Source organism: Ixodes scapularis, unplaced genomic scaffold (assembly GCF_016920785.2).
Source record: "Ixodes scapularis isolate PalLabHiFi unplaced genomic scaffold, ASM1692078v2 PGA_scaffold7__128_contigs__length_106722199, whole genome shotgun sequence".
In the NCBI taxonomy this organism is placed as follows: Eukaryota; Metazoa; Arthropoda; class Arachnida; order Ixodida; family Ixodidae; genus Ixodes; species Ixodes scapularis.
Window position 1 is genome coordinate 99,802,947 of NW_024609882.1, and position 14,813 is coordinate 99,817,759.

The window sequence follows — 14,813 nt, forward strand, 5'->3', positions numbered from 1 at the left end:
CTTCAAGCAGCAAGAAAAAAGCAAAAAGTACTTGAAACAGACCACGACGAACAAAAACGCTGGATCTACCAACACCCGGGAAAAGCTCCAACGGCCATGATTTCACTGACAACGACCAAGCGAGCACGGCAGATAGGCCTAGCGGGCACTCCGACTCGGCGACCGTCTGCACACGGCCGGCTGGCGTGCTGAATGGAATATGCCCGCGCGACACTTGCGAACCCTTCCCGTCTTATACTTTGATCGCTGACCTCAATTTTAGATTAAGAGGTCAATCTCTTCCTCTTGTCATCTCCTTGTTTTCTGAGGCAACGGTGACTCTCGGCGGTAAAAAAGCGGTGATTCTCCGACAGACGCAGGAAGGTAAAGCAGCCATCGCTTTGACTAGCAGACGTAAAGCAGACGACGTTAACTGCGCCAACCTGCCGACGCCGTTACGGAGTGAGGAGTCTCGCCGCACACGAAAGGAGGAATAAAGTATTTGGGAGGGAACTTGCGGGACATTAACCACCCTCACCTTTCGGTTCTTAGCAAACAAACCTCGGAGCCTCGGGACATCTCGCCAGTGAGTCCTTTGACATCCCTCCTTGATGCGCGTCTGCTAGTTGTTAGACAAAAAACACGTACCGCTCGAGTTATTTCGTCTGTCCTCTCTGAAAGGCGAAGTCGAGCTCGCTCGACTTCCGAAAGTCGCAGGAAAGGTAAGACAGACGCAGACGACGTTGCAAAGGAGCAGACGACGCTCAGATAGGGGGGTCGCGATCAGCCATTCAGGGCTCGGCGTTCTGACGTCACCGCTGCTTCCCTCCTCATGCGCAGAAGACGAAAATGAGCCCACTTGCGAGGCGTATAAAGAATCATGTCCCGTTTTCGCAGGAGTGCATAGTTTTGAAATTGGCACCAAGGGAGTTGAAGCAGACCGAAACTATGCCTGGTGTATAGTTTCGGTGTATAGTTTACAAGGCATAAAACGATCCCTGGTGTATAGTTTACAAAAATTACCGTAGGCACTTTTAAATATTTACCCAGAAAGTAAAAATTAGAACTGCTCTTGCCCACAAACACCTTCGAAATGGGTGCATGGACTTTGAGTGTCACTGCTCCAGGGCTTAAAGCAATAGGGTAAAGTTTTGAAATAGGACAAGTTATTTAATTAAATTTGTTCTTCCAATCCCAAGATTTAATCCCCCCCCCTCCCCCCCGCTGGGATGTCCCGTTCTCTACCTGGACGAATATGGTCACCCTAGACATGTGCCGCAGTTTTGCGACTGTGGTCGTTTCTCTTTGCCCAAACCGATCGCAGCTAGCGTAGCAGAAGCAGACAATAGACAGTTTTAGTGGATCGTACGCTAAAGCCTTGCGTACGCAATAAAATTGCGGGTCGTGAGTGCGCTTTCGCAGAACGCAATAGAAGGGCTAGCGTATTGCGTACGCACGCAACGCTGGGGATTTTGCGAGGCGGGCTAGCGGGCTTTGCGGGACGCTCTCGAGAGATCTCGGACCCAACGAGAGCGCCAGTTTCAAGATGGCGGTTACCTCGACTGGCGCAGCAAGGGCGACGTGGTGTTTTCGAAATTCTGTGTTACGTGAAATTGCGTGGTGTTCAGCTCGGTAATTCTTTCTGGGACCTACCATCGTCGTGCAGCTGAAGGAGTGCACAGTAAAAATGTTCGCCGCTCGGAATATGCGTCAACGCTGCGATCTGCTCAACGCTAAGCCTATTCGCACAGTTCATCGCCGACGGGCGAGCGACTCTAAAAGAAATCGCCGAAGATCTCGCTATGCACTGGACATCAGGGTCATGAATTTCATTCCGCGATAGCATTGATAAAAGGTGCCGTTTCAACGGGACGATTGACGAAGGCTCCATGTTCGAATTTGGCTACGCACTCTTAAGCCTGGTTCAGACAGTTGCGTTTGACTGCGTTTGACTGCATTGCGGCAGCGAGAAACCAGGACATCCCTGCTACTTATATTGTGTGCTACGATGATTCTTTGAATTGGATTGCACGCCTCATACGAAGCACAGATGTGCCGGTGACTCGCTTTCGGTTCTCGATGCAACGCAGTCAAACGCACTCAAACGCAAGTGTCTGAACCCGCCGGCCTTTACTCGTAGCCTCTGGACCTCGCAGAAAAGCGCGCTTGACGAGGCAGCTGCGGCTTGGTTTAATTTGAAATAAAATGATTGGACACGTTTTCATTTTCAATATTTCTTTCCAGGAGCATGGTTGGGCTATAAGCACGCGGAATTCTGCAGCTCTAGCAAATCTAACCAAGATCATGCGCGGTGTTCACTCGAAAACGTAACGCACAACTAAATTCGGTCCGAGCAGGTCATTTTTAGCGTACGCTATACCATTGCGTATTGCGTACGCAAGAGCCAGCAACGCTATACTAAAACTGTCTAATCTCTCGCTTGCCGCCTCGCGTCGCCGGCGCTTTCTTATTGGACAGGAGGGCACAACTCGTCACTTCCACGTCCGGAATCTTTGGCCGTGTTCCAAAATTTACTCGGTCTCACTCTAGGGTGAAGGTTTTGTACCTTTGCGATCGAAAACGTACCCGCGTCCGGCATTACTCGATTTTTGTTGTTACGTGACATGATCCGCCAGGGTAACTCGGATTCATTCGAGTAGATTTGGAACGCACCCTTTGTTTTCTCCAGTATTTCTTCAGTTTTCCCTAGATTCCCCCTCTAGGTACTGCTCACTCCGATCTTGAGAGAGAGAGAGAGAACATGTTCATTCTATATGATAGGATTCCCGTCTATGAGTGGTGTGCTCTGAGACGAGGGGATGGGGATGGAGGGTTATAAGGAGGGGATGTGGATGACTATGGTGCTATTAAATGAAATGATGAACCCCAGATTCCCTGATGAATTCAACCAGGGAGTCTAGGATCGCCTTTCGGTGCTGCTCCTGGCCTCTGGGGTGAGTCCAGTCGCTAAGCCTCCTTGGTTCGTCCTGAGCGGGTAATTTTTCCCACGCCGTTTTTCTGTGGTCTTCCAGGCCTTTGCACTCCCACAGTAAGTGCATGATACCTGCCACCTTATTTTCTCTGCAGGCCTTGCAGATAGGGTCTTCTTCCTCCAGTAGCCCAAAGGCTGCCAGTTTGGCGGGCGTTAGTGCAGTGCCGGTTCTGATTCTGCGAAGTCTTGTCGCTTCCCATCTTCGATATCCATTTGGTAGTGGGTCATCCTCTGTCGGTACGAGTCCCCTGAGGTAGGCTTTCCTAGCTTGTCTTGCCAGTGCGGCCTGCTCCACAGGGTCTTCCGTTTCCTCGTTGTCCTCCCGAGTGGTTGAGCCTGTCGCGGAGCTGTTGCTGCTGGCTGACTCCGCTGCGACTCGGTGAGCCCACTCGTTCCCGGGAATCTGCGCATGGCCCGGAATCCACTCTAATGTCAGCACGATGCCCTTCGCTTTTAGCTCTCTGGCAATCGCTTTAATTCTCTTGGCCGTTCTGCTTTTGGGTTTGCTGTCTCGACACGCCCGGAGTGCTTCTTGTGAATCAGTAAAAATTCTCGCTCTCCTTGGTCCTTCCGTATTTTTCAGTATATCGATGGTCGCTTCAAGGATTGCCCTGAGTTCTGCTTCGCGCACGGAGGAGTTTTCCGGTAGTCTCGTGGTGCTTTCTCTCCCTGTCTTGGGGTCAATCCAAGCCGTGACCGTGGTTATGTCAGTCTTAGATGCGTCCGTGTATCTGATATCCTCTTGGTGCGCGTGTTCGTCGCACCACTTAGCATGTTGTGTTGCCGCTCGTGCTCTGCGTCCTTGGTTATGCGCCCTGGGCAGGGGTCGATGATCAACGATGTTTGTGTCTTGCCATGGTGGTGCCGGGTCTTCCAATGGAAGTCTCCCCTCTGCCTCGTAGCCCATGATTTCAAGTAGCTTTCTGCCGTGGTTCGTTCTCTCAAGCCTTTGAAAGTGTGCTATGCTCTGCACCTCCACCCGGTCTTGAATCTGGTTCATTCCTGCATTTTTCTTTAGGTCTTCCAGGGCTGTATAATTGGGAAGTCCTGTGACAAGTCTCATGGTGCGGTGATTTAGTCGTTCTAATCGCTTGCATTGCGTTTTGGTTAGGTTGAGCCAGTTACAGCTATATAGCGCCTTAGCCGTTAGTAGCGCGTTTGTCAAAATCCTGATTGTGTCTTCATCGGCTCCCCAGGACTTGGATGTCGTCTTTCGCACGAGCTCTAGAGTCTGTCCCCATGATTTTTCTAGAGCTGGTAACCATTTCGTACTGCGGGCGGTTTCTTCGAACGTCACGCCGAGTATCTTTATTTGCTTTTCTCTCTTTATTTTCTGTCCTTGGATATGTAAGTCTACTTGGTCCGCGACGCCTTTTCGATGATCTCTCGGCCTGGCCACGACCATGAATTGAGTCTTTTCAGGCGACGCTTGCATGCCGACATTCTGGAGATACTCGAGGACTTCATCTATCCCTTGCTGCATGGTTTGTTCCTGGTTAGCCATTGCTCCTCCCTTTGTCCATAAGGTGATGTCGTCGGCATATATAGTAAATCCAAGGCCCGTAACGCGTCTGAGTCTGGCTGGAAGACCAGCCATCACCATGTTAAAGAGGGTTGGTGATATTACAGCCCCTTGCGGGACCCCCTTACTGTTGGACATCTCTGGTCCCCTTGTTTTTCCGATTTTCACTTGAAACATTCTGTCTGTGAAGAAGCTACGTATAAACCGAAGCGTTTTACCCCTCATACCACAGTCTTTGGCACCTTGAATGACTGCCCAGTGAGGAACCTAATCAAATGCCTTTTTTATATCCAGCGCTACAATAAGCCTTGGGTCTATCGCATCTTTGTCGGCCATCACTTCCTCGTAAAGGAGTTTTAGACTGTCCTGGGTGCCCATTGCCTCCCTGAAACCAGTTTGCCTGGCATCAAGTCTGTCGTAAGTCTCCAGGTATCACTGAATTCTATGCAGTACTATCTTCTCCATCGTTTTGCATACGTTGGATGTCAGTGAGACCGGCCTGAAGTTTTCAATCTTATCTTGCGGTTTTCCTGGCTTGGGTATAGGTGTGACCCAGGACAGCTTCCAGTGGCTGGGCAGCTCCCCTGTGTCCCATATTCGGTTGTACTTTTCATGCAAGCTCTCTTTAGCTGCAGCCGGGAGGTTCTTGAGAGCCGTATAAGTGACGCCGTCTGGCCCAGGTGCACTGTTCGTTTTTGTCGTGTGCACTGCCTCTAGGAGCTCACCCATGTTGATCGCTTCATCCATGCCAGGTTCTTTCGGCGGGCGGACCCTCCAACCTTTCCGGTTGTGCCTCATCGTTCTGTCATGCAGGTTTGCCTGAGGGAAGAATAGATGAGCGGCTTGGGTGGCAAGCTCGTCTTCCGTTATGTTTAACCGAAATGCAAGATTCTGCGCTGCATTTCTTGTGCGTCTTTTCTTCGCTTCCATGCCGCGGTACGTGCGCCAGGCCTTGCCGAGTCCGGTTCTTGCATTAAAGGACTCGCAGTGAGACCTCCACTTGTGTCGGCTGAGTTCTTTGCCGTACCTGGTTGCTCTTGCCGACGCTAGATTGAGCTTAAACTTGTGTCGTGTGGTTCTATTCCTTCTGAAACGTTGCAAGGCCTGCAGTCTGCTAGCCCACAAGTTTAAGAGGTGCAAGTCTGGTGTTGGGTCTCCAGGCTTGACCATGACTGTGGTTCTAGCCTTTGACATCGCCTGCTGGATGCTTGCCTCAATGCTGCTTTTCTCGTCAAGGTTCTGTAGTAGTATCTCCCTGAAGTGGTCCCATCGGATGATCGGTCGTGCTTCTTTGGTCCTGCCGTCCTTATGCTGCTCTACGGTAACATCTATGGGGTAGTGATCGCTGCCTAGATTGTCCCTCCATGGAGTCCATCGGATAGGCAGGGACTTTGAGGCCCACGTTAGGTCAGGAGTGGTGTCATGTTGCCGGGCTTGCTTGGCTAGTCTGGTCTTAACACCACTTTCGTTTTGTAGTGTGAGCCCAATCTCCTCCATGGTTTCGGCGACGTCCCTACCCTTCCTGGTGTTAATACGGTAACCCCAATTCCTATGTTGTGCATTAAAATCACCTCCGATGACCAGCTGATCTTTATCGGCCAGCTCTGACAGATTGCGGATCCAGCTTTTTGTTTCTCCTTCTTCTGGTTTGGCCTTAGGTATAATGTACACTGAGGCCACCACAAGTCGCTGCTTGCCATTTTTAAGGCGCACCGCAACCACCTCTCTTTCTTCTGAGCAGAGTTTTGACGTGTCCAGTTGTGCCTGAGGGATGTGTCTAAGCACACCCACAGCTGCCCAGCCTTTTTTCTCCGTGGAGCACTTCTCCATATAACTAGGACGCGTTCGTATTGTAGGTACGGTGTAGAAGTTATAGCACGGTAGCGTCATGTGGGGCGTTCTGGTCTCTTGTAGGAGTAAAACCTGAGGCGGGGATTGGTGTTCAAAGCGGAGCTTAAGTTCTGCCCCTCGGGCCTGGAAAGAGGAGCAATTCCATTGAGTGATCCGGGTTTTTTTCCTGGTAGTCCGTCCAATCGTTTGGGTTCTAGCGTCCAGGCAGTAGGTCTTTTTTCAGTTCAAATACGTCTTTGCGGATTTCTTCCAGCACTTGGAATATGACGCCGAATCCTGTGTCTACCTTGGTTTCTATTCGTTTCAGTTCGGCTTTGGTAGCGTGCCGTTCCTCCACCCGTGCCGTGTCTTTCTCTTTCGTTTCAGTCAGCTGCGGCTGCGGTTTTGGCTTGTTTTCATTGGCGATTATCTAGGCCCAGTCTGGAACCCAGTCCGTTGAAGCCCGTTCTTGTGAACCGCTCGTGTCACAACTGTTGACTTGGACCGTGGATTGTGTCGAATCGACTACTTTAATCGCATCCGCATAGCTGGTCCTCTGCGGTCGCAGTGGTTGTCTTAGCTGTGAAGATTTCTTCCCTGGAATCTTGCGCTTGGGGCAGTCCTTGCTCGTAGCGACATGGGGTCCGTTGCAATTTCGACACTGCGGTTCCCTTTTGCAGTCCTCCATATCCTCTTCGTGGATGTAGCCGCAAGATCCACATCGACGCTCGTGGCAGGGGCAGACGTCGGCCATATGACCTAGGCCATGGCAGTTATAGCACACTATCGGTCTTGGTCTGTAGGGTTTTACGTTGAAGATTTGTCTAGAGAAGACCACCTTTCTAGGCAGCCGGGTGCCCTCGAAGGTGATGACTACAGCAGTGCTATCTTTTCCCATAAGCCTTGCGTAAACAACTTTTGCCGTCCGGCACTCCAGATCGGCTAACAGAGTCTCGGGGGTCTCTTCACTGGCATCTCCGTTGAGATAAATTACCCCTCTACTGTGATTATTTCCCATGGCTTTGTATGGTCGCAGGGCGTATGCTTTGTCTTTCTTGTTCAGTTCTGTGATTTATGGAGTTTTTCTGTCGTCTGTTCGTTACGTGTGGTTATTGCGATCGTGTTCGTCTTGGGTTGGATTTGTATCTTATATTCTTCCTCGCACGTAATTCCCGCTTTTTCCACAGCATTCTTAATCTCTCTTGATCCGAATGTTTTGACATCCTCGCGGCATATAGGCTTGAGTACCACCGTTTGTGTAGGTGCTTGGCCTTTTGTCTTTTCTTCGGTCTCATCTGACGCTTTCACATCTAGATTTTCTGTTGGCGTCGTAGCTCGTTTGCGTCGACGCTTATTTCTGCTCACTTGCCAATTGTCTAGCTGGGAAACATGGTCTAAAAAGCCGTTTCCTTCACCGGCAAGCGTAGCTTGCGACACTCCGAGAGAAGCGTTTGTTTTACCTTGCGGGTCGTTCAGTGCCGGAAAATCATTCGAAGGTGGATGGTAGACCATTTTGCAGTCGGGCGTTGGCTGGGTCACTGTCCCTTCTTTTGGGACGTCTTGTGGAATGACGCTTCTTAGATTCAACGTGCCTTGCGCGTAGTGGACCAGAAGTTCAGTTATCAGTCTTCCTACGTCTTCTTTTGAAATTCCCAGATGCCTGAGAAGTCCCGTGTCAAGTTGTATGTCAATAGTCGTGACATCGGACGTTGGTGACTGCGTTGCATTCGCCGGGGTCTGGGGCCCGGAGGTGCCAGATGTTAGGCTTACCGCTGACTCCATCTCCTCGATTTCTGAATTTGCAGATATGGACCCCGCCGGGCTCAGAATCGGTGGACCGAGGGTCCCTTGAATGTCCATGGCATTCTCCTCGATGATTGGGGTTGCGCTGGGGGGCTGACACCCCCCGAACGGAATGTAGAAACTGGTTATGGTGGAGCGTTGAGAAAATCACGTCCGCCCGAAACGAAAACTTCTTCTTCCCACTCCGATCTTGGCGGTCTTGGTGCCAGACTCAAGTCCGGACTTCAGTCAAGACCGGGCCGGAGACCGTACTGGTTCCGTCTTGGTCTCAGTCACGGTCTCAGCCGAGAGCGCCAGGCGCCTGAGTCAAGACTTGAGCCAAGACTTGAATAAAGACTTTCTAGCAAGCGGCCCCAGGTGTGTTCTAAGGCCCTTCCCGTATGCTTTTCAATGGGCGGAAGGCGAACAAAAAGAGTTCGAAATAAGGACTTAACGCAGAATGCTGCATTTCTCCAGCACCTCATAATTTGACGAACCTTGTACGAAACACATGTTTTTAAACCGGAATTTGGAGAGTTTTTTTTTTGCAACATGGGTCTAAAGTGTCAATGTGCCCCTACGCCTCCTCTAGTTCACTTTGCCTGGGTTCAATTAATACCAGCGATACTTTACTTCAGCTTAAATCCAGACGCAGCCGATACTACAAGCATGAGCATGTGGCCCTGAAGAGCGCTTGCGCTTCAAGAGCCCGCGTGCTCGGTGGAGATGCTGAAAGCTAGAAGCTCGCGCTTGTAGCAACGGCTGCGTCGGGACCTGAGCTGAAAGCAAGCATAAAAGACAAGGCCTGCGCATGGAAGGCAATCCTATCGCCATCTCTTTGTTAAGGATCACATTATGATTAGCCAAGTGTAGAGTTGCACCTTAAAGTGATTGGCGATTGTCCGGTCAAATTATCCAAGAAAACATTTAGACCTCATTGCCACTGGCTGCAGAAGCATCTTCCACGACGAATCTGAATTCTATGTGCCTCCCTGGACGAGTGATTAGAGAGTTTTAGTAGATCGTGTTTTCGGGCCACGCTACTTGTAGCGGGAGCTCGCGGTCTCCCTTCGATGCATGCTCCGAAGCGCGCGCCTGTAGACGTAGCGGGCCTTTGAAAACGATCTACTAAAACTCCCTATTGTGGAACAAACAGTTACGGCGCAAACAAGCTGGTGAAGGTTTAACATAATTTAAGACGAACCCCCGAGACTGGGGAAAAGACGAAGAACAACACAACACAAAAAAGTCTCAAACACATCTAAATTTTATTTCACAGAAGTTAGTGTTTATATAGGGTTTCGCTGACCCCCCAAAGCAAAAAAAGAGAAAAAGAAAAAAGTGAGAACGCTCTTTACACGAACGCATAAGAACTAAAAATACTTGGCAGAAAGCCGAAACAAGTAACACAAAAAGTTGGGTTGAACCTTGATCATTTAACACCAACATTCAGGTAAGACACACAAAAAAGGAGAACTACCAACTACCCCTTTCCTGAAAAAAAAACTCCAACAGTACCGCGGCCAAAAACCTCGAACATCAAAACAATCAAACGATCACAAAACAGAAGAAGGGACCTAGAAAGAATCCAGGGCTAACATGCATTTAAAACCAAGCGTGCATCAACGGCGTTTTCCTCTTCCACCTTCAGAGCAGCGGAGGTTCTGACGTAACAGAACGGAAAGATAGCGCCGAACTGAAGCACTCTTCGAATTTTGTCCTCCGCGTAAGCGCTACGACGTGGTTCATCCTCGTTGCTGCGCTAAAAATGTTTAGTGAATGAAAGGGGTCTCTCGTTGTGCGGTTTTCATGCGCCAGACTGCTCCGCGAGATTTACAGTGCCAAATAAAGTAGAACGCTGCGATGCATCGGGAGCACTGTGTTCCCACGGAGGAATGAGGTGTAGGACCCGACAATTGCAAGCCTCGTGTGACGCCAGATAAGGAACGGGAGCGGAGCCATTGATACTTTTGAAATTTTGCATGGAGTTTCGCATAATTATCCGTCAATGATTACTCTAAATTGGGGTGTATTTTAATAAAATAAAAATGGCCAATGTTAATCATTAGGCTCCTCCCAGAAAACCATCCACTATATCTTCAGAACTTCAAGTTTTCACTGGACAATCCCTTTAAGGGTGAACGGAGGACAGTCGGTCATTCAAAGCTGACTGACTCTGTCCCGAAATATAAGTGCAGCGTAAAAAGACACTACAAAAACGAAGACTGATTTTTCATTATCAGAAAGCCAACCCGCCATGTCTTCGATCGACAAGGTGCTCAATCTGCCCGGTTACGAGCTGGACCGCAAGCTGGGACATATCAAGGCCCGCTTTCGCGTTAGACCGCCACCCGGCCACCCGGCCACCACCGTCGGATCGTCTGCAAACTTGCCAAGCAGGGAGCCCTCGCCAGGCAGTCGAGTCTGGCCTGCTAGAGGTCGGCAGCCCATGGCGGCCTCGCGAAGACCGCCGTTGCGATGAACGCCGCTGCGCCTGACGCTCCTCTTCGCCCTCTTCATCAACCCAATATCATCGTCATCATTCACAGGATTAATTTATACTATACAACTTTTTCATCATTAGAAGCGGCGCCGCAGGCCGTCAGGGTATGAGCGATTTGATTTGCCTTTCTGCGGCGCCGCGGATCTCCTGAGCTAAAGACGATATATCATATCATATATCATATCATGCTATACCGATCAATGGATTCTCCAATTAAGGTAGGTTGCAGCGCCCAATATCTATTGTCAGCATACCGACTCACGGGGGACTTGAGAAGTGAAGCAGTGTTTCAGGTTGGAGGCGCTGATTCTCGTTGCATATAAAACACGCTTTGCTGTCCTGTCGCGTTTTCAACTTTCTGTCAACAACGGAGCAGCAGCAGCGACAGGACAATAAAAATGATTTGGCAACTTTTCTCACTGATTCGATACTGCGAACGCAAGAAAACAAACTATTTTTTAATGGTTAGAGCACGAATTAATGTTGAAATTACGGGCTGTGCATAATAAAAAATGGGCATAAAAAAAAGCCCCCTTGGGGAGTGAAAGCCACAACTCTGTGTACCGCAGAGGGACGCACAGGATCTCCAGACTACCGCTTCAAGTATTTTCTATTTATTGCCGGTCACCACTCTACCGGTCTTCTAGAGCATTCCGGAGGTATACAAACATTTCCAGCAAATGTAAACTTAGGACATTTTTCTTAATTTTTTTTTGTTGGAGCCTTTTTCGGCAATACCTTTACTGTGCATCCTTCCTCAAGTACGCAAAACAAATTAATTTCACTCATATTTGCAGCTTTTCCATCCCGTTGTGGAGAGGAGAGATATTACATTTTTGTTAAACGAAGCGAAGACTCATTTCGCGCACGCCGTTTGGCGATGGTAATAAAACACGACAGGTCGGTGAGGCAAAAGTGTAACCTGAAACTCTCTACTTTTTGAGTCAATAATGCAGATGGCATTTTTTTCATATTTACTAAAATATAATACCTCGGAGAGCCCTCACTTTCTTCTAAAACATTTCATGGGCTACAGGGGGCCATTACTCGTGCTCCAGCATGTCGACGCACGACTGATATAATTGGTGTCTTCGACCACTGAGAACACTTGAGCTTATCTTCTAACACAACACCTATTTGATGAAAAGACGGTGATAGTGCAGGCGAGCTGGTGGTAGCTAATCATGTCGTATTACACCTGAGACTGCGGTGGAAGAAATGGGAAGAACTTTCAGTAGAAGGAACAGAGACGTTCTCTGTGTCTGTTCCTTCTACTGAAAGTTCTTCCGATTTCTTCCACCGCAGTCTCAGGTGTAATACGACATGATTACCTATTTGATGCTCTAGTTATAAACGAAAAATGCGATAAAAAGAACAATCACGGACAGGAGTATGTAAAACCACGAAAAGCCGCGCTTCTCTGTTTGGAAGCTCGTGCAGTCGCTATTTAGCGGATAGAGCATTCTCATTTGGGATCCCAAGACGGCGTCTCGTGCTCCAGTCCATGAATGAGGGCCTTCGAGTCTGAACTGGTATGGCACACAAGGCCCCAGTAGGGCACGGAACAGCTTGTGGTCGGTGAAGAAGTACTTGAGCATCTTGGGACTGGCGCCTATCTTGTCCGCTAGATCATCCGTGTACGCCATCCAATCCACGCATAGGGTGGTATCGTACGAGTTTCCATAACGACGTCGCATTACAGCTCTTTCTTTTGCAATGTCCTGGTACATTTCGGAATGCGGAGGGAGCTTGCACTTGCCAGCGAGCAGCTGCGCCACCCATCGGGCCTGCGGGGAAATAAAAGCGGAGTTAGAAATTAGATGCTTTGGTAGGCGACACATGCAGCTGTGTGCTTCAGAGCTGTGAAGTTTTCGATAAACATTCATGCAAATGAAAGATGAATATTTCAACGAGTCAACCGTTATGACCTAAAGTTTTGAACAAGTGGCACCCGGATTGTTAGCTTGTCAAGAGCTTCACAGTTTCACTAAAACACAAAGTTTACCGTAAAATCCCAAGAAATTGCCCACCACTGAAAAATAACTCACCCCTATTTTTGACCCGATTTGCCATTTCTTTAAAAATACCGAAATGTAACCTACATATGGTAATTGCAGGGCCCTGGCCAATGGTGACGTCAGCAGAAGTGGTGTTCTTTAGCCAAAGCTGGAGATAAGCGAACATTGCGGACTGGATGGAACATTTGTCTTTGGTTCTTTGCCCCTCCCCTCGATTACAAGTTCCGCAGGATACAAAATCTAAAACTATCATTTTTTTTCTACTTTGTTGGTCGCACACCGGAAGCCAGCCCACTGCTTACTTGCAACCGATTGACTTTCGATTTTAGGTGGACTATTTCTGGAGATTTTGCGGTAAACGTATTTTCAGATTTTTTTGACGGACGAAGTGCCACGTCATTGTACTTTCGCTCCGTTCTGAATATGGGAGTGGGCTGCTCTGCTTAGACTAGCGACAAAAAGAAACGTAGCAATGATATCCTCCGGGTCATGTCCCAATTGAGATTGAAAAAAATTATAGCCTCTCAACTCGCTTGTTAATATAAGTGCTGCAATTCTTATGTGATTCCTGTTTTTACTGTTGTTGGAATTCCTACACGTTCATGGTGGAATGGCCACTTTTCCTTCCAACTGAAGGAGGCCCTAAACCACTTTATGCGATTCTGCGACAGTCTATTTATCGTCATAACCCAATCTATAGGCTCTAAGCATCCAAAAGTACAAACACTACATTCATGCGTGGCTTATTTTTTAAATTAAAAGTGTTAAGTAACATTGCTTACATCAAAATTATCGCAGACGCCAGGAGGCACCGTCGGACGAGCAGAAACCGTAGTCGTCCAACAACGCCCTCCGGTGTCTTCGACAAAGGGCATGGCGGCCACCAAGCACTCTTTCGCATCGTGGTCTTCGCTGGACCACTTTGCACAGCATTCTGAGCCTCGACAAGATGCGGTTTGGTGGGCGTGCCGATTGCACTTAAAACACCTGAGTGGGTTTGGGATGAAAGTCCGAACTTCACTTCTCAGGTAACAAACATTGATGTGTGAAAGTGGTTCAAGTGTTTGAAAGACGCATACTGCCGAGTGCATGAGAGAGAAGGAACGCTTTTCCCTGCGTCCAGAACTTTCGTGTTTATTCGTACCCCGAGTCAAAAAGATAAGGAAGCCGGAACGACCTTGCTTAGTCAGTCCAGCCATAGCTAACTCCCAAACACTATAGGTCGAATGTTCGAGATGACCAGTGTAGTAGATAAGAAGCCGAGCGCGGAATCTCCGATTGATTCTCGCGATAGCCAGCTGTCACGCCGACGCACCGTCGCTCGCTGCTGCCGCCGTCAGCGCTCGCAGCTGCGTTCATACCCTACTGAAAAAACCCGTATAAAAATTCATACCGGTTGATCCGTATATCTCATACGGTGTTATGGGATACGGGTCTCTCGTATGCTACTGGGAACCCGTACCTGTACGGGTTGACCCATTCAGATACAGGACCCCGTACCTGTACGGCTTGACCCGTTTAGATATAGGAACCCGTACCTTACAGGTTGACCCATTCAGATATAGGAAGCAATATTTATACAGATTCACCTGTTCAGATAGAGAAACCTATACTTTTACAGGTTTACCCGTTCTGACACAGTAATAGGAATCAACATGGTGTTAAAGGTTTGCATACGGACGTACGGATCTTTGCAGGTTTAACAATTCGCATGCATTTGTCATGCAAAGAATGAGCATGAGTTAAATAGGATGGCGGCCTATCTATGTCCCGCTCATTCCGTGGATTCACCTTTCATTCCCCCTTTCGGTCGGAGAAAAGTGCCTAATGCGGCTTACGAGAACCTTGAAAGCGCTTGTATCTGAGCAGGAAAGAAAAAACATATAAAAAAGACGAAATAAGGAAAGTCGCGCACATTGCAGAAAAACGAAAGCACGCAGAGAAGCGGCGCGATGCCGTCAGAGCTGAGAGTTTCACCTCACATCATTCTACGAGATTTGAAACGTATGTTTTGTTTTGAAAACATAGAAGTGCAAACAGTAAAGACGGATATTGGGAGGTTTCAACAAGCCTAAATTATCTACCCTATACAACAAGCTCTTCGAATGAAGAAAAAAAAATTCATGCAAGCTTATTCACGTGCTCGGAGAGTCGTCGCTTTGATATGTTTTTTCCCAGAAGTATTCT

The 14,813-nt window shown here is 48.6% G+C and overlaps 1 protein-coding gene across 1 annotated transcript in view; it reads right to left on the minus strand.

The window, feature by feature from the left end:
* Positions 1-11,951: 11,951 nt before the first annotated feature.
* LOC121832864 (flavin-containing monooxygenase 5-like) overlaps positions 11,952-14,813 on the minus strand; it is a 44,026-nt gene continuing 41,164 nt past the window's right edge. The window contains exon 5 of the mRNA XM_042286316.1: positions 11,952-12,395. Within this exon, the coding sequence (XP_042142250.1) occupies positions 11,952-12,395 (444 nt within the window). The remainder of the gene's footprint in view (positions 12,396-14,813) is intronic.